We start from the raw sequence: 21,534 nt of genomic DNA on the forward strand, positions 1-21,534 counted from the left end.
TAGTAGTAGTGAGGGTTACAGGGTGAGATGGTGGTGTATTGCCGGCTGTGTGTGATTGGAGTAGTAGTGAGGGTTACAGGGTGAGATGGTGGTGTATTGCCGGCTGTGTGTGATTGGAGTAGTAGTGAGGGTTACAGGGTGAGATGGTGGTGTATTGCCGGCTGTGTGTGATAGTAGTAGTGAGGGTTACAGGGTGAGATGGTGGTTGTATTGCCGGCTGTGTGTGATAGTAGTAGTGAGGGTTACAGGGTGAGATGGTGGTGTATTGCCGGCTGTGTGTGATTGGAGTAGTGGTGAGGATTACAGGGTGAGATTGAGGAGGGAGAAGGGGAGGTTCTGCCCAGTTTTATGGAAATAAAGAAATCTCCTTGTTTTTTCGTTTCTGATGGATCTCCGGGAATCTGATGACAGAACCCGGCGGATTTGGATTTCTTTTTCTTGTTTTTCTCCCCATTTAACGCTGAGAACCTCTGTTTCTGTCTGAAGGTAACTCCCATCATGCAGAACCCGGACGCCCCCGACGGCTGCCTCCCAATCCATCTGGACAGCGCGGCTTTGGACATCGGGCTCGATGAGGTCGACTGCTTTGGAGAAGAAGACGAGAGCGGTGAGCCCCCCCCCCCCCCCACGTTGGGACGCTCCGGCCGGCATATACGCTTTAATGCGTATGATCGCTGTGCGGCCCCTGTAAATACTTGTGGTGGGGGTGCAGGGTGGGGGGTGGTTCATATATGCATTTGCCCTTTTCCCCGCCCCTGAGGTATTTCCCACGTAGGAGGCGTGTTCAGATCTCTCCTCCAGTCAGATCCTGCGGGTCCCAGGCAGCCCTTTAAACAAACAAAACGCAGCCAATCAGCAGCAGGATAGCGGTCCCATTGAAGTGCATGGGAGTGTTTTCCATGCATGCGCACAGGCCATAGCTAGTATATCACGTGATACGCATGCGTCTGCCCAACATACCTCCTGGGGGGCATTTAGCTAGGGGGTGAAGAAAGGAGCAACTTGTGTGTCTGCCCAACATACCTCCTGGGGGGGCATTTAGCTAGGGGGTGAAGGAAGGGGCAACTTGTGTGTCTGCCCAACATACCTCCTGCGGGGTATTTGGCTAGGGGGTGAAGGAAGGGGCAAACGCATATTTTACGTGGGACTCTGCAGAATCCCTCTGTGCATTTCCAAGGGGGGCAGACAACATGACCATTGCCCCCTTAACTAAGCGCCGTGATGTTGTTGCCCCTCCAGGCTCTAAGAAAACCCCCTTCCTCATCGTCTACGACCTGAAGCCTCTCAAACACCAGGGGTCCGTCTTCCTGAAGGGGGTCCCAGTGACGGCTCGGATCTCCCAGACTGAGCGTTACACCAGCGGCTCCAAGGTGACTCCGATAAATCTGGATTATGTTTATATGCCATAGCTGTGCCATCATCACCACGGAGAGGGTGCTAGATAAGTGGAACAGCCTCCCAGCAGCAGTGGTAGAGGGAATTTAACAAGCGTGAGATAGGCATGTGGTTATTGAAAAGTTATTGTGTGTTTTCTTTGCTTTACTAAATGCCCCGTCCCTCCGGCCCGCAGGTCAACACGAGCACCCTGTATTCGGTGATTCTTACCCACGGCCCGTTCACATGGACCATCAAGAAGAAATTCAAGCACTTCCAGGAGCTCCACCGCGACCTCCTCAGACACAAGATCTTTGTCAGCCTCCTCCCTTTCAACCCGCTCTCACGGTGAGGACCCGCGCATTTATGGAACTTTCAGTAACCTGGCCGGAAGCCCGTTATGGCCCCATGCCTCCTTGGGGCCGAAACGCCTTGTCCAGTTCCGAGCCTTGGGGCAATTCTGTTTTTGTTTGTCTATGTCGAGAGGGAAGCCCCTATAGTGTCAGAGATAGAAGGTGGACAACCAAAGGGTAATATGCAAAAAGTCCGCGGAAAGGGTGGTGGATGCCTGGAGTGGATCTCCGGTGGAAGCAGTGCAGGTGACTCCAAAGGGCAGTTAGATGGACTAAAGGGTTCTTTTCTGCCCTCGCTGTCCGTCATGTTTGGTCCATCTCTGCTGTCTTGCTGACGCCATTAATCTGCATTGTGTCTTCAGCTGCTGCGATGGTTTGGTCCATGTTTTGTGGACCAAACCAAATTTTACTCAAGCTATTTAAAGCCGGTCCCACTAAATGACTTCTACTGCCCCATGATGGCATCAAACCGTAGTTACCCTTCCTTTACACCACTCCGTTATGAATGAGGGGCAGAAATTTTGTATGGGGGCGGGGGGGTATATTAAAACGCACGGGCTCAGATAGGCAGTTCTTGGCAAGAAAGTAGAGCCCTCTTTGGAGATGGGGAGGTATATGGGAAGACCAGTGGCATCCGGGGCAAAGGGAAGAGCTGTGATCTTCAGTAGACCTCTCTACTCACGCGGCTCTTTCTTGTACCCCCAGCTTTTCCGTGACGAGATCCCACGCCGAGACCACCTCTTCCGAGATACCGTCTCTACCCCACGCCACCGGAGAGGCATCCCTGCGGACCTTCAGCAAGCAGTGCGCCCAGCTCCTTTACAGGTCCACCAACGCCCACGAGCGTGTCTCAGACTAAAGTAGTCTTCAAGAACTAAACCAAATCCAACTAGTGTGGTCCAAAGAGCTTGCGATCTGCACCCAATGAGCGTAGCCTTGAATATGTCGTTCTGATGGGCGGTGGTGGAACATTGACTATGGTCATGTGATATTTTGGGTGACTTTCCTGGCTCACACACCACACTGAGCTGCTGCTTTATGGCAATGCTAATGAAGTCCTTTCCTCCATAGACTTTCATTAGTCGGAGAGTCCGACTTGGTGATTAAGACTGAGTCATTCTATTGTTTATTACAGGCGTTGTCATATGGAGTCAGGGTGTTTTATTACATTTGTCCCAAGGGTGCAGCCGTCTTAACCTCCTGTTCTCAGGATCTGCATGATTATTCCTCCCCATGAAGTTGTCTCCCTGTTAAGTTGCTGATTGGTTCAGGCCGCTTTTGTTAGGATAGGTGGAGCAGAAGGAAGAAGACAGGAGACTGATTGGATAATTCTAGTTTTGCCTCCTTTTGCCATCGATCTCCGCTTTCCTGACATAAAATAACCCAGTGAAATGTTCAGATTCTACGTTTCTATGGATACGCTTTATATTTTCTTGAATATTTCACAAGAAAATGTTTTGATGACGGAGTCTTCGGTTTGTTTGTTTTTATTTGAGTGACAAACTGGCCAAACCTGCCGCTCCGGTATTTCTGACTAATCCAAAATTGGACGAGACTTGATCCTTGAGTCCGAGTGTCTTGGCACTCACTTTCTGAACTGTTTCTATAAAGGAAAACATGGCGGCTGCCCCAATCCCCTCAAAACCTGGAGACTTTTTTTTTTTTCTAAAGCTTTATGCGTATGTTACAAAAAAGACGAATGGAGCGGATGAGCGTGGCGGTCCGCGGTGTCGTTTTTAGGACGAGGCTACGTGTTACCTCACACGCAGCGTGTGTTTTGCGTGTAAATAAATGGGCGGGGCTCTTTCTATACATTTGGGACGTCCCATCGAAAGCGGCGTGCAATCGCGGATACTCCCCTCCATCCGGCGCGCCCGTTGCTTTCTTGTCATCGATTGGCTGGTACGTGTCCCGCCCCCGTGTTACCTAATGCATGTCTATAGCCCAATCATATGACTGAACACATCTCCTGCATGGAAAATACCTGGGGGGTGGGTAAAGGGGCAAACGCATATGGAGTAATTCCCCAGACCCCTCCCCCACGTGTTTGCAAGGCAGACGCCATGAGGGCCACGCAGCCAGCGTATGCGTTGTGATGGCCGGGTATCCCTTTAGGGATGGGCGGCTGTCTAAATTGTAAGACAGGTGGTTTCACGGAATACGCCCTTCAAGACAGGATCTTCTTGTAGAACTGGCCGTGGTAGGTAGTGGGTGGTGGATCAGTAGAACAGCCTCCCAGCTGATGTGGTAGAGGCTCATACAGTAAGGGAATTTAAACGTCCATGGGATGTACGTGCGCGTCTGGCATTGTATTCTCTTGGGAATGATGTTCCTCGCGCTGCTTTTGGTTCCAAAAGTGTTACGTTTAGCAGCGTAGGTGGGACTGCACCTTTACATAATCAAATAATATAATTGCGCCATTTCGGTTAACCCTTTGCTGGCATGACACGCAGAGCGTTTGGTTCCTGGCCCTATCCGTACTCGCAGGGTTAACACCGGGAAGGAAAGTGTTGGTTTTGGCGTGTAAGAGGTGGTTGGCGTGTAAATAAACCAGCCTCGGCAGCGTGGCGGGCGCGTGGTCACATCCGTGTCACGAAGCAGATTACAGCAGACTACACGGAAGCGCTGGCTCGGACCGGCTCGATCACATGCTGCGTTCCTCCATAGACTTTCATTAGTCAGGAAGTCCAGCTGGGTGATTAACACCGAGCCATTCTATGGGGATGGACGAGAGAAGAGAGATAGAGGGGATGGGAGAGAAGAGAGAGAGAGGGGATGGGAGAGAAGAGAGGGGATGGGAGAGAAGAGAGAGAGAGGGGATGGGAGAGAAGAGAGAGAGAGGGGATGGGAGAGAAGAAAGAGAGAGGGGATGGGAGAGAAGAGAGAGAGAGGGGATGGGAGAGAAGAGAGAGAGAGGGGATGGGAGAGACAATTAAATACATTAAGAGGTTTAATAAAGTGAAGGAGGGAATTTTATTTCAAAGGAGGAGAAAAGTTACCGAAATCTAACATTAGAGAGTCAGAGACTGAGCTGGAATGGAAGCTTTTTACTTTTTTAACTTTTACTTTACTGAGAGGGCGGTGGATAAGTGGAACAGCTTCCCAGCAGAAGTGGTAGGGGGTAATACAGCGAGGGGATTAAACATGCATGGGATAGACATCCGGCTCCTGAATCTAAGACGACACCAGCGAGTGGTTTAGGGTCTGAGTGGGGGGGGTCTGAGTGGTTACAGCGGGACAAGCGGGCAGCGATGATTTTCAGGCCTGGTAGTTGAAGCTGGTAACGTGGTGGAGGTTGATGGAGCCAAGCGCCCCTCCTCCTCACTTCATACCTCCCAACAGACCCGGTGTTCACGGAACAGTCCTCTGATCTCGAGTGGCTCATCCGGCGGGGGTCTGCGATGTTTGCCGCCGGTCTCCGGGGCTCGCTTTGGGTCTAATTCTGTAATAATTGGCCTTTATTTAGAAGCCCGTGCCCTTTCCCACACTCGCTGTTGCTAACCTGCTTTGTTCCGCTGGTTCCCCGGAGACTCCACAATGCATTCTGAGTCCAGACGTCTCCTACGGCTGCCAGGAAAACAATCATGGCGGTGGTAGATACCCGGAGCCGCTTCCCAGCAGAATTGGTTAGAGGCTAATACACTGAGGGAATTTAAAGATACATGGGATAGAACATATTTTCCATTTCTACTTTTATTTATTTTTTCCATTTTCATAACTGGATGATGTTCACCTGCTTTAGTAGAAAACTCTTTAAATTGAGCGTTTTGCGTGCAGGATCTGAAAAGCGAGCGTTTCTCGCGGGGTTTGAGATCCCTGTTTGCTGATTGGCTGGCGGCTGCGTTATTACGGCGCACGGAAAGAGAAGGTCGTGTGATATTACTGGTGTCGGTTTCTGGGGGGGTTAATATTTTATAAATCTTGCTTTATCTGGGCAGGAGGAGACACATGGGCTTGGGGTCCAAAGAGGGACTGGCCAAAAAACCCCCAAAAAACAGGGATACTTGGGCAGTATGCGTGTCATATATCAGGTGGTATGAGTTCTAATTTAGTGGCATTAACACTTAAAAAAACAAAATGCATCCGGGGGGAGTTGGTAGTCCCTGGACCCCTTAAGAGAGCCAGTGCAAGAGGCTGACCTCATCGAGTGCGGCCCCCCGGCAGTATATTTAACGTAGGTTTATACTCAGTTACTTGGTTATTCCTCCCCCATACTGCAGGTGGCAGCACTTTCCATGGTCCTGAAAAGATGTGGCCTCCCCAGTGGGCTACTGGCCTCCCCAGTGGGCTACTGGCCTCCCCAGTGGGCTACTGGCCTCCCCAGTGGGCTACTGGCCTCTCTAGTATGTTGCAGCTCTTAATAATCAGACATCACCCTGAACATTGGCCCATGGTATCTTTACAGCGTGTGAAAAGGCTGGGGTCTGGCATATGATGTCATATCCCGGGGGGCCGCATCATGAATAGGGAAGGGTGACGGACCCCCCCCCCCCGTGGAAGGATGGTGGGGCGCTGCCATAGGCAGGTGTTTATTTTCTCGATGGAGGCCACGGTTGGGGATATGAAGACGAACGTTCTTCTATCCTTTGGAATTTGATGGGTATATTTTATAATAATCTTCAGTCACCAGTGCAAAGCTTTCAAGGCCTCGGTGGTCCCTTCTTCAAGTATAACAAAAAAAAAGGGGACTCCCGAGCGTCTCTTCCCGGCCGGTTACTTATTTCTGTGTCTCCTCTTATCCTTTTCGCAGAAGTACATGGCTGAATACCTCAATGTGCTGCTGGCCAAGTCCTTCTACCGGAATTACCACGCCATGGTGAGCCTCGTTATCATGCATAGCGACTGTCGGGTACTAAAGGGTTAATATTCGAAGTCTCGCATTGAGTCGAGACAGTTTCCAGGTACGGCAAGTTGCCTTCCCTCAAGTCTTTGCTCCTCGGTTCTAAATGGCGGCATCCGGTTGCCTTGTAGGCTTTTGCTCCACCCCTTCATGTTTTCACCCAACAAGGAGGCCTTTAGCAGGTCAGGGAGGGCGGGGTCTCCGTGTTTGCCCTGCCCCCATACATCGGTAATGGATATATATATATATATACCGAGTGTCCGGACCGTGTCGTGTTTTTATTCCAGATGGAGTTTCTCGATGTCAGCCAGTTGTCCTTCATTCCTGACCTCGGACCAAAAGGACTGTGAGTCTCGTGCTAGTGGTAGTACTAGTGGTGGTGGTAGTACTAGTGGCGGTGGTAGTACTGGTGGTGGTGGTAATGACCGCATTTATTGGCCACAAATAGTCATTACATTTTCTGGCGCGTAATAATCCTGAAGCAGAACCCTCGCAATCCGTCCTTGTTTTACCCCCCCTCTCCGTCTCCCTTTTTCCCCCCCAGGGAAGGATTTATTCAGAAGCGCTCCGGAGGCCATCGCATTCAAGGAATCAACTGTTTTGGCCACCACCAGATCTGCTACCGATGGTCAAAGAGGTGAATGCGGCCCAATGAAAGGGATGATGATGATGATAGGACTCCTCCCCCTGGCTGCCGCTACTGAAAGCAGGAAGCATACTCAAGTATGCTTCCCGCACATGCTCAGTAGCACTCGCATTCTACTCAGTAGGAGTCGTAAAGACTCTGTATATCTAGCTTCGTGGGATAATAGAGCTTAGAACACGTATTTAGCACCCGGCACCAGTACTCCCAGTACTCCCAGTACTCCCAGTGGTGACGAGCAGTGGTTTTGTCCTCTCGGCAGGTGGCTGGTGGTGAAAGACTCCTTCCTACTCTACCAGAAACCCGACTCGGGAGAAATCTCCTTCGTGTTACTGTTCGACCCCGAGTTCAACATGGAGATCGGGAAAAAAGCCACAGAGGCCAAGTACGGGGTGAAGATAGAGAACTACTCCAGGTGAGAAGACGAGCGATCCAATCCGACGCGGAGACCGTCGGAAAACGGGGGCCGAACGGAGGCTTTATAGCTTTTTATTAAAAAAATAAGGTTTTAGGACCTCAGAGGTCTCTTTCTGTCATTAAAACCTTGCTGTACGTGAGATGCCCCCGGTGGCCGTGCGTGGAGTCACCACCATCTGTGAATCGTAGGGTGGGGTTGTTACTTTAATGCCCAGCTGGGTAAATACACAGAGGGGCTTCGCGGTATAGATTATGCAGATTTCGGTCAGTGCTGATCATCAGATATGTGACGTTTTTTCCCCGGGGGGGAACAGGACGCTCATTTTAAAGTGCAGCGGGTACCGGCAGGCCCTGTTCTGGGGGCAGGAGATTAGACACCTCGCCGAGGATTATGGGAAGGATTTCCTGCGCTCTCATCGATTCAACGGCTTCGCCCCGGTTAGGGAGAAAACCCAGGTGAAGTGGTGAGTGCTGTCTGTCTGTACTGACTGATACCCGTCTGTCTGTCCTTCTGTACCTGCTGAGGCCGGTCTGTCTGTACCCCTCGCCAACATCGGTTTATCTGTCTGTACCCGTCCCCGATATCCGTTTGTCTGTCCATCTGTACCCCTCCCGGATATCGGTCTGTCTGAGCGCCTATAACCCCCGATATTGTTCTGCGTATGTGTAGTTTTTCCGTGCTCTGGATGCTGAGGACTCGTACACCATGTTTTAGGATTGGTCGCCGTGTCGGTTTCCGTGCTCTGGATGAGGACACGTACACCATGTTTTAGGATTGGTCGCCGTGTCGGTTTCCGTGCTCTGGATGAGGACACGTACACCATGTTTTAGGATTGGTCGCCGTGTCGGTTTCCGTGCTCTGGATGATGACACGTACACCATGTTTTAGGATTGGTCGCCGTGTCGGTTTCCGTGCTCTGGATGATGACACGTACACCATGTTTTAGGATTGGTCGCCGTGTCGGTTTCCGTGCTCTGGATGAGGACACGTACACCATGTTTTAGGATTGGTCGCCGTGTCGGTTTCCGTGCTCTGGATGAGGACACGTACACCATGTTTTAGGATTGGTCGCCGTGTCGGTTTCCGTGCTCTGGATGATGACACGTACACCATGTTTTAGGATTGGTCGCCGTGTCGGTTTCCGTGCTCTGGATGATGACACGTACACCATGTTTAAGGATTGGTCGCCGTGTCGGTTTCCGTGCTCTGGATGAGGACACGTACACCATGTTTTAGGATTGGTCGCCGTGTCGGTTTCCGTGCTCTGGATGCTGATGACACGTACACCATGTTTTAAGATTTGTCGCCGTGTCGGTTTTCATTGCCCGCGTCTTTCTGTCCAGGTTTGTGAACGGTGCCACGTATTTCGAGTCCGTGGCTGACGCGCTGATGCAGGCGCGGGAGGAAATCTTCATCACGGACTGGTGGTGAGTCTGCCCCAGGCCCCCCGGCGGTGAGTCTGCCCCAGGCCCCCGTCGGTGAGTCTGCCCCAGGCCCCCCTGTCGGTGAGTCTGCCCCAGGCCCCCCTGTCGGTGAGTCTGCCCCAGGCCCCCCTGTCGGTGAGTCTGCCCCAGGCCCCCCTGTCGGTGAGTCTGCCCCAGGCCCCCCTGTCGGTGAGTCTGCCCCTCACCCCTTTCAGTCCCTGCCGTGGGGTCGTGCGGGGGATGCTGAATATTCTTCTTGTCTCCGTCTTTTAGGCTCAGCCCAGAAATCCACCTGAAGCGTCCGGCGCAGAACGACGACTGGAGACTGGACATCATATTAAAGCACAAGGCGGTAAATAGAGGGCTCGCTGACTTAACTATACATTATACAGGGCCCACTCGCTGATTCACCTGTACATTACACAGGGCCCACTCACTGATTTAACTATACATTATACAGGGGCTGGCTAACTGACTTAAATATACATTATCTAGGGCAGGTCTGACCTTCCATCTACCGCCTACTGGAGGATCCCAGTTTAAAGGCATAGCCCCTGACCTGCTGACATCGGCATTTTACTTATCTACAGAAAATCTTTACTAATGGATATGCAATATATTTTATATTTTTTTTTGTTTTTTTAAAGGCAAAAAAAAAAAAAAGCTCAAAAAAAACATTTTCAAGGTAAAAAAAAAATAAAAAAGGTAAAAACAATATTAAAGGTGAAAAAGTTTAAAAAAATTATTAAAAAGGTAAAAAATATATTAGTTTAAAAAAGGCTTCTAGAAAAGGTAAAGCGCAGCTTTCTGATGATGTCATTTCCGTCGCAGTGACGTCAGGTTATGTTGTTATACAGGAGGCCGGGGTTCGCGTCTGCATTCTCCTGTTTAAAGAAGTAGAGATGGCGCTCGGTATTAACAGTGGGTACAGTAAACGAGTATTAATGTTACTGCACCCCAACATTAAGGTAAGGGACCCCGCAACTGCACCCAACCCCACAGGCGGCGGTGGGCCGAACTCCCACTGACCTACCCCGGGGCGTCTTCTGTTCCAGGTGATGCGGCACCCAGATCACGTGTCCTCGCTTAGTTTCCTCTGGGCTCATCACGAGAAGATGGTGGCCATTGACCAGTCCGTAGTGTTCCTCGGGGGCCTGGACCTGGCCTATGGACGATGGGATGACCACAGCTACCGGCTAACAGATGTGGGGCCCATGGTACAGCAGCAAGTATCCCAGGTAATGCTCCTGTTACTGCATATAACTCCTTATAACGCCTCCTGTTACTGCATATAACGCCTTATAATGCCTCCTACTACTGCATATAACTCCTTATAACGCCTCCTGTTACTGCATATAACGCCTCCTGTTACTGCATATAACGCCTCCTGTTACTGCATATAACGCCTTATAATGCCTCCTACTACTGCATATAACTCCTTATAACGCCTCCTGTTACTGCATATAACGCCTCCTGTTACTGCATATAACGCCTTATAATGCCTCCTACTACTGCATATAACTCCTTATAACGCCTCCTGTTACTGCATATAACGCCTCCTGTTACTGCATATAACGCCTTATAATGCCTCCTACTACTGCATATAACTCCTTATAACGCCTCCTGTTACTGCATATAACGCCTTATAATGCCTCCTGTTACTGCATATAACTCCTTATAACGCCTCCTGTTACTGCATATAACTCCTTATAACGCCTCCTGTTACTGCATATAACTCCTTATAACGCCTCCTGTTACTGCATATAACTCCTCCTATTACCACATATAACTCCTCCTATTACCACATATAACACCTCCCTATAACTCCTCCTACTACTGCATATAACCCTCCCTATAACCAATTATTACTGCATATAACTCCTCCTATTACTGCATATAACTCCTCCTATTACTGCATATAACTCCTTATAATGCCTCCTGTCACTCTATATAACTCCTCCTATTACTCCATATAACCCCTCCCTAAAACTCCTCCTAGTACTCCATATAACTCCGCCTATTACTGCATATAAGTCTCCCTATAACTCCTCCTATTACCCCATATAATCCCTGTAACTCCTCCCATTACCCTATATAACCGTCGCTATAACCCTTCCTATTACTCTATATAACCCTCTTATTAAATCTTCCTATTACTCCATTAATCTCTCCTCGTTAACCCCTTCCTCTTACCCTTTCTGTAACTCTTGATGCTCTGCTCTCTCTTTCTCTCTCTCCTGTCTGTCCCGGCGGTCTCTTCTCCTGTAAGGTGGGTTCCCGCTGTCTCTCGGCAGAGCGGTGCCCCCTCCCCAGATGTTCCCGAGGAGGACTCCCCCATAGTCCCCCAGTTCTGGCTGGGCAAAGATTACAGTAACCTCATCTTCAAAGACTGGATACAGCTGGACAAACCCTTTGAAGGTGAGCAGCCTGTCCTCTGTGGCCCCCAGACTCGCGCACGTGGCAGGGTTACTACCCCATGGGCAGAAAGGGCATTCTCATTTTGTCAACACCCAATATTATCAATGCACAAAGAGGGGTACTTTTGTTTAGGGGGTTCGGCTAGGGGCGGGGCTTTAACCAGACTGTATTTTATTTACCCCGTTTGATTTATAAAGCCGTTGCCTGCTGTTTCTATACACATTATGGGGGCTTTTAGGGCTGTAGACCCCTGCGATCCCCCCATACCCAGCACACATTCCGAGCGGCTGTGTGGTTGTAATGCGGCCCCTGATCGCGTGTGCTTTTAGATTTCATAGACAGGATGAAGTGCCCCCGAATGCCGTGGAGGGACGTGGGAGTGGTGATTCATGGGAAAGCAGCCAGAGATGCCGCCCGGCACTTCATTCAGAGGTGGAACTTCACGAAGGTTGGTGTCGCGCTGCAGGCCGCTGCTACGTGCCTTTCCACACCTGCTATACCGCCCAACAGTCACGGCTTTCGCAGGCCACTCCTGATTTTCAGGCACTGTCTCTTGGTTAGGGCCCCCCCCCCCGCTCGATGACACTGCAACAACTTTTCTCTTTTTCCACAGACGCTCAAGACAAAATATAAAAGAGCTTTCTACCCCTACCTGCTGCCCAAATCCCACAGCACCGCTGACAAGCTGCACTACACCGTGCCGGGATCCCACGCTGCGCAAGTACAGGTGAGGTGTGTACGCCGAGGAGGGCCACCTCTGTATTACAAAGGCCCACGGCCAGCACGGGTTTCCATGGTAACCTTTGGCAGAAACGAGCCCCAAAACGTCATCTTAACTTCCCGTTCCCAGGACCTTCATGATTATTCCTCCCCATTAAGTTATCTCTCCCATATTGCTAAGTTGCTGATGGGAGAGAACTTCAGTACAGGAAGTTGATCAGATAATGCTGGCTCTGCCACCGGCTGCCACCCGTCTCAGCAGAGTGGCCCAACCTCCCACAGAGAAATAGACCCCCCCTGTACTGTAAGGGTTAAATTATTTTATTTACTTATAATAAAAGCCGTGGAGGCATTTAGTCGGTGCGGCAGTTCATTCAACTAACAGACCCGAAATATTCCGAAGCCGTATCTGTGACGCCGGTTTTGGCCACCCCGTTGGCCACCAAGCCAGGAATATTTTTCTCTGTTCCCTTTATTTTATTATAATGTTTTACTTTACGAGGTATATATTATATATTATAGTATATATTATTTATTATATTATATATTATATTATATATTTTTGCGGAGACTATTTCAAGTGCAACTGCGCCATCTAGTGGGTGAAAAAAGTAAACTGAAATTGAGCGAGAAATCACTATTTATTGATTTATATGACGCCATCAGATTCCTCCTCCGCGCTATGCAAGCTTCACATTCCTCCTTTTTAACCCTTTTTTGGATTATTATTCCCGTCTCGCTTACTTCCTCTGGGAATTCTAACATTCTGCCAAAAATCTTACGAAAGCACAAAACTGCCAAGATTTGTAACTTTCTTTCTCGCCTCTTGTATCTGCCCACATTGCCGGTTATGTTCCGTGTACTCGTTGTACAGCGCTGCGGAATATGGTGGCGCTATATAAATCCACAGAGATTAAGCACACCGTATGCGAATAGAACATCCCGGACCAGCGCATGTGTTCTTGCAGCCCAGCCGGGCCGTCATGTTTATGGTCAATGTGCCGACTCTGCCAGCCTAGAGCTAAACGCTAGAAACGATAAAGCGGTCCTTGTGGCGACCTCACAGCGTTGCTTCTGTGTCTTTAGGTCCTGCGTTCCGTCGATCGGTGGTCCGCCGGTTACAACGAGTCCTCCATTCTCATTGGCTACGTGCGTTGCATAGAAGAGGCTGAACACTATGTGTATATAGAGGTGAGCGCCCGCTGCTCTATAAATCTCGCAGAGTTTTAACACCGATCTCCCCCTGGAGTTCAGAAACCCCCCCCCAACCCAAGTCGCCCCCCCTACAAGGAGCAAGAAGGAATGGGGTCCCAGAATGTTTCTGACTTGTTCTTAAGGAAGGAATTATTTTCCCTTTAAAATAAACGGCCGTTTTATGTCCATTCGCTATACTATATATAATATATAGTATATACTATACATTCATTATACAGTTTAGCAGATAAGTACCCTTTTTTGCCCTCCCCTCCTCCTCCTCAGTAGAGGTGGGCAAAAACCACTTTCCCGTATTCCGAAAAGAATGTCCAGGAGCCCTTTCTACCCCCAGCGATGTGTACATCCCAATGCAGCCAAGTCTCAGGAAGTCGTTTTACTTTACTAAGAGGGTGGTAGGTAAGTGGAACAGCCTCCCAGCAGAAGTGGTAGAGGGTATGTAAACATGCATGAGATAGGCATATGGTCACTGAACTAAATCCAAGGACTGATTCATTTTTATTTCTCCTGATTTTCGCTCACAGCATATTTTTTTTGTTTTTTCCCCAGAACCAGTTTTTCGTCACATGCACAGGCGGTGGGACCATCCATAACACAATCGGGGACGCCATTGTGCAGAGGATACTGCGAGCCTACGGGTGACCCTCATGTGATACGGGATTAGTACAGGATGCAGTGTGTGTAGAGTTGGGGTTAGTACAGGAGGCAGTGTGTGTAGAGCTGGGATTAGTACAGGATGCAGTGTGTGTAGAGTTGGGGTTAGTATAGGATGCAGTGTGTGTAGCTGGGATTAGTACAGGATGCAGTGTGTGTAGAGTTGGGGTTAGTACAGGATGCAGTGTGTGTAGAGTTGGGATTAGTACAGGATGCAGTGTGTGTGTAGAGCTGGGATTAGTACAGGATGCAGTGTGTGTAGAGTTGGGGTTAGTACAGGATGCAGTGTGTGTGTAGAGCTGGGATTAGTACAGGATGCAGTGTGTGTAGAGCTGGGGTTAGTATAGGATGCAGTGTGTGTAGCTGGGATTAGTACAGGATGCAGTGTGTGTAGAGTTGGGGTTAGTACAGGATGCAGTGTGTGTAGAGTTGGGGTTAGTACAGGATGCAGTGTGTGTGTAGAGCTGGGATTAGTACAGGATGCAGTGTGTGTAGAGCTGGGGTTAGTACAGGATGCAGTGTGTGTAGAGCTGGGGTTAGTACAGGATGCAGTGTGTGTAGAGCTGGGGTTAGTACAGGATGCAGTGTGTGTAGAGTTGGGGTTAGTACAGGATGCAGTGTGTGTAGAGTTGGGATTAGTACAGGATGCAGTGTGTGTAGAGTTGGGGTTAGTACAGGATGCAGTGTGTGTAGAGTTGGGATTAGTACAGGATGCAGTGTGTGTAGAGCTGGGATTAGTACAGGATGCAGTGTGTGTAGAGTTGGGGTTAGTACAGGATGCAGTGTGTGTAGAGTTGGGGTTAGTACAGGATGCAGTGTGTGTAGAGTTGGGGTTAGTACAGGATGCAGTGTGTGTAGAGTTGGGATTAGTACAGGATGCAGTGTGTGTAGAGCTGGGATTAGTACAGGATGCAGTGTGTGTAGAGCTGGGATTAGTACAGGATGCAGTGTGTGTAGAGTTGGGATTAGTACAGGATGCAGCGTGTGTAGAGTTGGGGTTAGTACAGGATGCAGTGTGTGTAGAGCTGGGATTAGTACAGGATGCAGTGTGTGTAGAGCTGGGATTAGTACAGGATGCAGTGTGTGTAGAGTTGGGATTAGTACAGGATGCAGTGTGTGTAGAGTTGGGGTTAGTACAGGATGCAGTGTGTGTAGAGTTGGGGTTAGTACAGGATGCAGTGTGTGTAGAGTTGGGGTTAGTACAGGATGCAGTGTGTGTAGAGTTGGGATTAGTACAGGATGCAGTGTGTGTAGAGTTGGGGTTAGTACAGGATGCAGTGTGTGTAGAGTTGGGGTTAGTACAGGATGCAGTGTGTGTAGAGTTGGGGTTAGTACAGGATGCAGTGTGTGTAGAGTTGGGGTTAGTACAGGATGCAGTGTGTGTAGAGTTGGGGTTAGTACAGGATGCAGTGTGTGTAGAGCTGGGGTTAGTACAGGATGCAGTGTGTGTAGAGCTGGGATTAGTACAGGATGCAGTGTGTGTAGAGCTGGGATTAGTACAGGATGCAGTGTGTGTAGAGCTGGGATTAGTACAGGATGCAGTGTGTGTGTAGAGTTGGGGTTAGTACAGGATGCAGTGTGTGTAGAGCTGGGGTTAGTACAGGATGCAGTGTGTGTAGAGTTGGGGTTAGTACAGGATGCAGTGTGTGTAGAGTTGGGGTTAGTACAGGATGCAGTGTGTGTAGAGTTGGGGTTAGTACAGGATGCAGTGTGTGTAGAGTTGGGGTTAGTACAGGATGCAGTGTGTGTGTAGAGCTGGGATTAGTACAGGATGCAGTGTGTGTAGAGTTGGGATTAGTACAGGATGCAGTGTGTGTAGAGTTGGGGTTAGTACAGGATGCAGTGTGTGTAGAGTTGGGGTTAGTACAGGATGCAGTGTGTGTAGAGCTGGGATTAGTACAGGATGCAGTGTGTGTAGAGCTGGGATTAGTACAGGATGCAGTGTGTGTAGAGTTGGGGTTAGTACAGGATGCAGTGTGTGTAGAGTTGGGGTTAGTACAGGATGCAGTGTGTGTAGAGCTGGGATTAGTACAGGATGCAGTGTGTGTAGAGCTGGGGTTAGTACAGGATGCAGTGTGTGTAGAGCTGGGATTAGTACATGATGTAGTGTGTGTAGAGTTGGGGTTAGTACAGGATGCAGTGTGTGTAGAGCTGGGGTTAGTACAGGATGCAGTGTGTGTAGAGCTGGGGTTAGTACAGGATGCAGTGTGTGTAGAGCTGGGGTTAGTACAGGATGCAGTGTGTGTAGAGTTGGGGTTAGTACAGGATGCAGTGTGTGTAGAGTTGGGATTAGTACAGGATGCAGTGTGTGTAGAGCTGGGGTTAGTACAGGATGCAGTGCGTGTAGAGTTAGGGTTAGTACAGGATGCAGTGTGTGTGTAGAGTTGGGATTAGTACAGGATGCAGTGTGTGTAGAGCTGGGATTAGTACAGGATGCAGTGTGTGTAGAGTTGGGGTTAGTACAGGATGCAGTGTGTGTAGAGCTGGGATTAGTACAGGATGCAGTGTGTGTAGCTGGGATTAGTACAGGATGCAGTGTGTGTAGAGTTGGGATTAGTACAGGATGCAGTGTGTGTAGAGTTGGGATTAGTACAGGATGCAGTGTGTGTAGAGTTGGGGTTAGTACAGGATGCAGTGTGTGTAGAGCTGGGATTAGTACAGGATGCAGTGTGTGTAGAGCTGGGATTAGTACAGGATGCAGTGTGTGTAGAGTTGGGATTAGTACAGGATGCAGTGTGTGTAGAGCTGGGGTTAGTACAGGATGCAGTGTGTGTAGAGTTGGGATTAGTACAGGATGCAGTGTGTGTGTAGAGTTGGGATTAGTACAGGATGCAGTGTGTGTCAGATTATCTAATCTTTGTATCTCCGGGTTTAGCACCAACTCCAAGTTCCGAGTTTTCATTGTCATTCCGCTGCTTCCGGGTTTCGAAGGGAACATAGAATTAGGAGGCGGGAATTCTATCCAGGCCATTTTGCATTACACATACAGGTAACTCCTCCCACCTGCCCCGCATTACACATACAGGTAACTCCTCCCACCTGCCCCGCATTACACATACAGGTAACTCCTCCCACCTGCCCCGCATTACACATACAGGTAACTCCTCCCACCTGCCCCGCATTACACATACAGGTAACTCCTCCCACCTGCCCCGCATTACACATACAGGTAACTCCTCCCACCTGCCCTGCATTCTGCATACTGATGATTTCTCCTGTTGCAGCTCCATCTGCCGGGGGGACGGCTCCATCATCTCCCGTCTGAAGGATCACAGTAAGTGGGGGCTGGGAGGGGACAGATTTTGGAGCAGAGGGTCTAGAAGGAGGGGGTAAAAAACATGTTTTGAGGGCAGAATTAAATCTCCTGGAAAGGGAAAAATGGTGTTTGGCCCCACCCATTTCTGACCCAGGCCATTGGTGGCATTTCCTTTAATTCAGCGCATCTTTCTTTTTATTACCCCCAGTGGGGGAGGGTTGGCGCCAGTACCTGTCGGTGTGCGGCGTCCGCACTCACGGAGACATGCCCGACGGCTCCCTCGTCAGCGAGCTCATTTACGTGCACAGCAAGCTGCTGATCGCCGACGACAGAAGAGTCATCATTGGTAGGAAATTGGCCGGGGTATTAAAAATATATAAATTATTTATATATAATACTTACCCCTATATACCATATACTGGAGTTATTAGGTTTATTTCCTGCATGCATAGATATAACCTCCCCCTGTATAAGGGCCCCGCTCCTGTATATAGATATAACCTCCCCCTGTATAAGGGCCCTGTTACAGGGTCACCGTACCCAAGGCCGGGTCCCCCTGTTTGAGGGCTGAGGAATCACCAGTCAGTCCCTCATACGGATCGCACTCAGCTATCCACGGATCATCCAGACCACCATTCGTAGCAAACCAAGAAGAACTCTCTTTATTACAAACACACAGAACTTATATACAATCTCAATGCAATGTGTACCGAACCCAACCCCCAATCCCATCACTCCCATCCCATCACAAATCCCATCAGTATACAGGGGATGTATCAGGTGAGGGGATTACAGAATACAATGGGTTCCCCCACCTGTGTTATCCCCCCTGTAGTGCGGGGGCCGTCTGGGCAGACAGGGCTGTGTTGGCTGATTAAGAGCCCCAGCCAGATTATAGGATCGTCTCTTTGAAGGCTGGGGCTGAAGCCACATCAGTCTCTGGGCCGGTTACACAATAAACACAATATAATATATTACCGGGTCACGGTATACAGAACCGGACACAAAAGTGCTCCGTGACCCGGCTAAACTTCATATGACACATGAGCCAGCTAGCCTGGCCCTGTCACAGGCCCCCGCTCCTGTATATAGATATAACCTCCCCCTGTATAAGGGCCCCCGCTCCTCTATATAGATATAACCTTCCCCTGTATAAGGGCCCCCGCCCCTGTATATAGATATAACCGCCCCCTGTATAAGGGCCCCCGCCCCTGTATATAGATATAACCGCCCCCTGTATAAGGGCCCCCGCCCCTGTATATAGATATAACCTTCCCCTGTATAAGGGCTCCGCGCCTGTATATAGATATAACCTTCCCCTGTATAAGGGCCCCCGCTCCTGTATATAGGTATAACCTCCCCCTGTATAAGGGCCCCTGCTCCTGTATATAGGTATAATCTTCTATTTTGTTTCCCATGAAGGCTCGGCGAATATCAACGACAGGAGCATGCTGGGAAAACGTGACAGCGAGCTGGCGGTGATCGTGGAGGATACAGAGCTGGTCGCGTCGCTGATGGACGAGCAGCCGTACCAAGCCGGGAAGTTCGCACTCGGCCTGCGCAAGGACTGCTTCACGTGAGTCTCGGGATAGTCGGCGGCAGGCGGCGGCCGTGCGACCTTCTCCTCACTCGCCGTCTCTGTGTCTCTATCAGCACTCTCTTGGGCGCCCTGACCCCCCCACGCGTGGATGTCTCGGACCCGATTAGTGACCACTTCTTTAACGACGTTTGGAACCAGACGGCCGTCACTAACACAACGCTGTACGATCAGGTGAGCGCTCGCAGGCGGCCCCCGAGGGCCGACGAACGGGGGGTGGGGAGCGGACTGTAGGAGTCTCGTAGGGCTTGTCTTTCTTCCCGTCGGAATGAGAAGGCAAAGGCTGTGCTATTCATAAACCGAGAGCACTTCGTATTCGGGGCGGGGGGCACCTTCTCGAGGGTCCTCGGGGTTGGACGGCCTTCATTCAGGGGTATTAAATAACCGTCTGGTTGGAGTCCGGTGAGTACAAACCGGTGAGTCTGGCATCTTGCGGTGGACGTTAGAACGCTCTTGTGAAATGATGGATTTTATTCCAAAAAGTATCAGCGGATGTTCTTGTCTAGGCTGACAGCCCCGTTCTGTATCACGCGGGGCAGACCACCCTGTTGGGCCATCAGCTCTCTGGGGCAATTAATGGGTCGGTTGGGGAGCGCAGACATAACAAAGTTCTTACCTCCAAGGCGATTACTCTGAAAAGCCCCGTGACGGTGCCGGTGTCCCTTTACGCGTCTCCCTTTTTGTCTCCCCACCAGATATTCCGCTGTCTTCCCACCAATGCTGTTCAGACCCACCGGACCCTCAGGGAGTACAGCGCCGTTCCCAGTATGGCTGTCACGGATCCCGGCCTATCGCGTGAGCTGCTAGTCGGGGTCAGAGGTCATTTGGTGGAGTTCCCCCTGCATTTTCTGAGTTCGGAGAACCTCCTGCCGCCCCTGAACAGCAAAGAGGGGGTGATCCCTACGGATGTCTGGACTTAATTCTGTGACGGGGACGGCGTGCTGGTGGCGCCAGAACATCACGCAAAACGCAGTCGCAAGGCTAAGCGTGTCAGCTTTCCCTCCACATACAACATAGGTCATCCTGCACTGACACCAACTGTACGTACATACGTGTTCCCACAGGCATGGTATACTTATACCAACTATGCATGCGCATGCTCAGCACTAATACAGGCTGTACACGCATAATGAACCCGCCTCTATGCACATAACATAATCTGACGCCTTAATCCCAGCGTGTGCACAGTGTCCCGTACCGAGCACAGCTACACACGCTAACCCCACGCGCAGCGTCCCGTACCGGCCACAGCTACACACGCTAACCCCACGCGCAGCGTCCCGTACCGGCCACAGCTACACACGCTAACCCCACGCGCAGCATCCCATACCGGCCACAGCTACACACGCTAACCCCACGCGCAGCGTTCCCTACCGAGCACAGCTACACACGCTAACCCCACGCGCAGCGTCCCGTACCGACCACAGCTACACACGCTAACCCCACGCGCAGCGTCCCGTACCGGCCACAGCTACACACGCTAACCCCACGCGCAGCGTTCCCTACCGAGCACAGCTACACACGCTAACCCCACGCGCAGCGTCCCGTACCGAGCACAGCTACACACGCTAACCCCACGCGCAGCGTCCCGTACCGGCCACAGCTACACACGCTAACCCCACGCGCAGGGTCCCGTACCGGCCACAGCTACACACGCTAACCCCACGCGCAGCATCCCATACCGGCCACAGCTACACACGCTAACCCCACGCGCAGCGTTCCCTACCGAGCACAGCTACACACGCTAACCCCACGCGCAGCGTCCCGTACCGACCACAGCTACACACGCTAACCCCACGCGCAGCGTCCCGTACCGGCCACAGCTACACACGCTAACCCCACGCACAGCGTCCCGTACCGAGCACAGCTACACACGCTAACCCCACGCGCAGCGTCCCGTACCGACCACAGCTACACACGCTAACCCCACGCGCAGCGTCCCGTACCGGCCACAGCTACACACGCTAACCCCACGCACAGCGTCCCGTACCGGCCACAGCTACACACGCTAACCCCACGCGCAGTGTCCCGTACCGGCCACAGCTACACACGCTAACCCCACGCGCAGCATCCCATACCGGCCACAGCTACACACGCTAACCCCATGCGCAGCGTCCTGTACCGGCCACAGCTACACACGCTAACCCCACGCGCAGCGTTCCGTACCGAGCACAACTACACACGCTAACCCCACGCGCAGCGTCCTGTACCGACCACAGCTACACACGCTAACCCCACGCGCAGCGTCCTGTACCGACCACAGCTACACACGCTAACCCCACGCGCAGCGTCCTGTACCGCCCACAGCTACACACGCTAACCCCACGCGCAGCGTCCTGTACCGGCCACAGCTACACACGCTAACCCCACACACACGTGGCATCCGCCTTTTAAACACACCCAGCGCATGAGCTGCCCTCAACCTTCTGCACACCATTTACAGGCGGAGTCCCCTCCTCCACTCGCAGCGTCCTCCAATCACTATGCACGACGATGTATATATTTATTATATAGCTGCCTACGTCTTCCACACAACAACCGCGTCTGATCTGTGGTATTTATGTTTGGTAAACACTAATATATATATCATATATATATATACGGCTTCTCGGAATATATATATAT

The 21,534-nt window shown here is 50.8% G+C and overlaps 1 protein-coding gene across 1 annotated transcript; it reads left to right on the forward strand.

The window, feature by feature from the left end:
- Positions 1-486: 486 nt before the first annotated feature.
- On the forward strand, positions 487-19,829 carry LOC149274546 (phospholipase D2-like; the record flags this gene model as incomplete). Its single annotated transcript, XM_089505357.1, has 24 exons — positions 487-607; positions 1,240-1,370; positions 1,571-1,722; positions 2,433-2,535; positions 6,481-6,543; positions 6,855-6,913; positions 7,112-7,204; positions 7,473-7,625; positions 7,942-8,091; positions 8,972-9,055; positions 9,326-9,404; positions 9,910-10,020; positions 10,108-10,281; positions 11,347-11,470; positions 11,800-11,918; positions 12,084-12,197; positions 13,277-13,381; positions 13,952-14,040; positions 16,932-17,045; positions 17,281-17,330; positions 17,521-17,658; positions 18,735-18,888; positions 18,966-19,083; positions 19,605-19,829. Coding segments are annotated over 24 exons (2,823 nt in total), but the record flags the coding sequence as incomplete, so codon positions are not given.
- Positions 19,830-21,534: the final 1,705 nt, after the last annotated feature.

The sequence above is a fragment of the Sceloporus occidentalis genome, unplaced genomic scaffold (assembly GCF_023333645.1).
Source record: "Sceloporus occidentalis isolate IW3139 unplaced genomic scaffold, rSceOcc1.0.p SCAF_324, whole genome shotgun sequence".
Classification (NCBI taxonomy): Eukaryota; Metazoa; Chordata; class Lepidosauria; order Squamata; family Phrynosomatidae; genus Sceloporus; species Sceloporus occidentalis.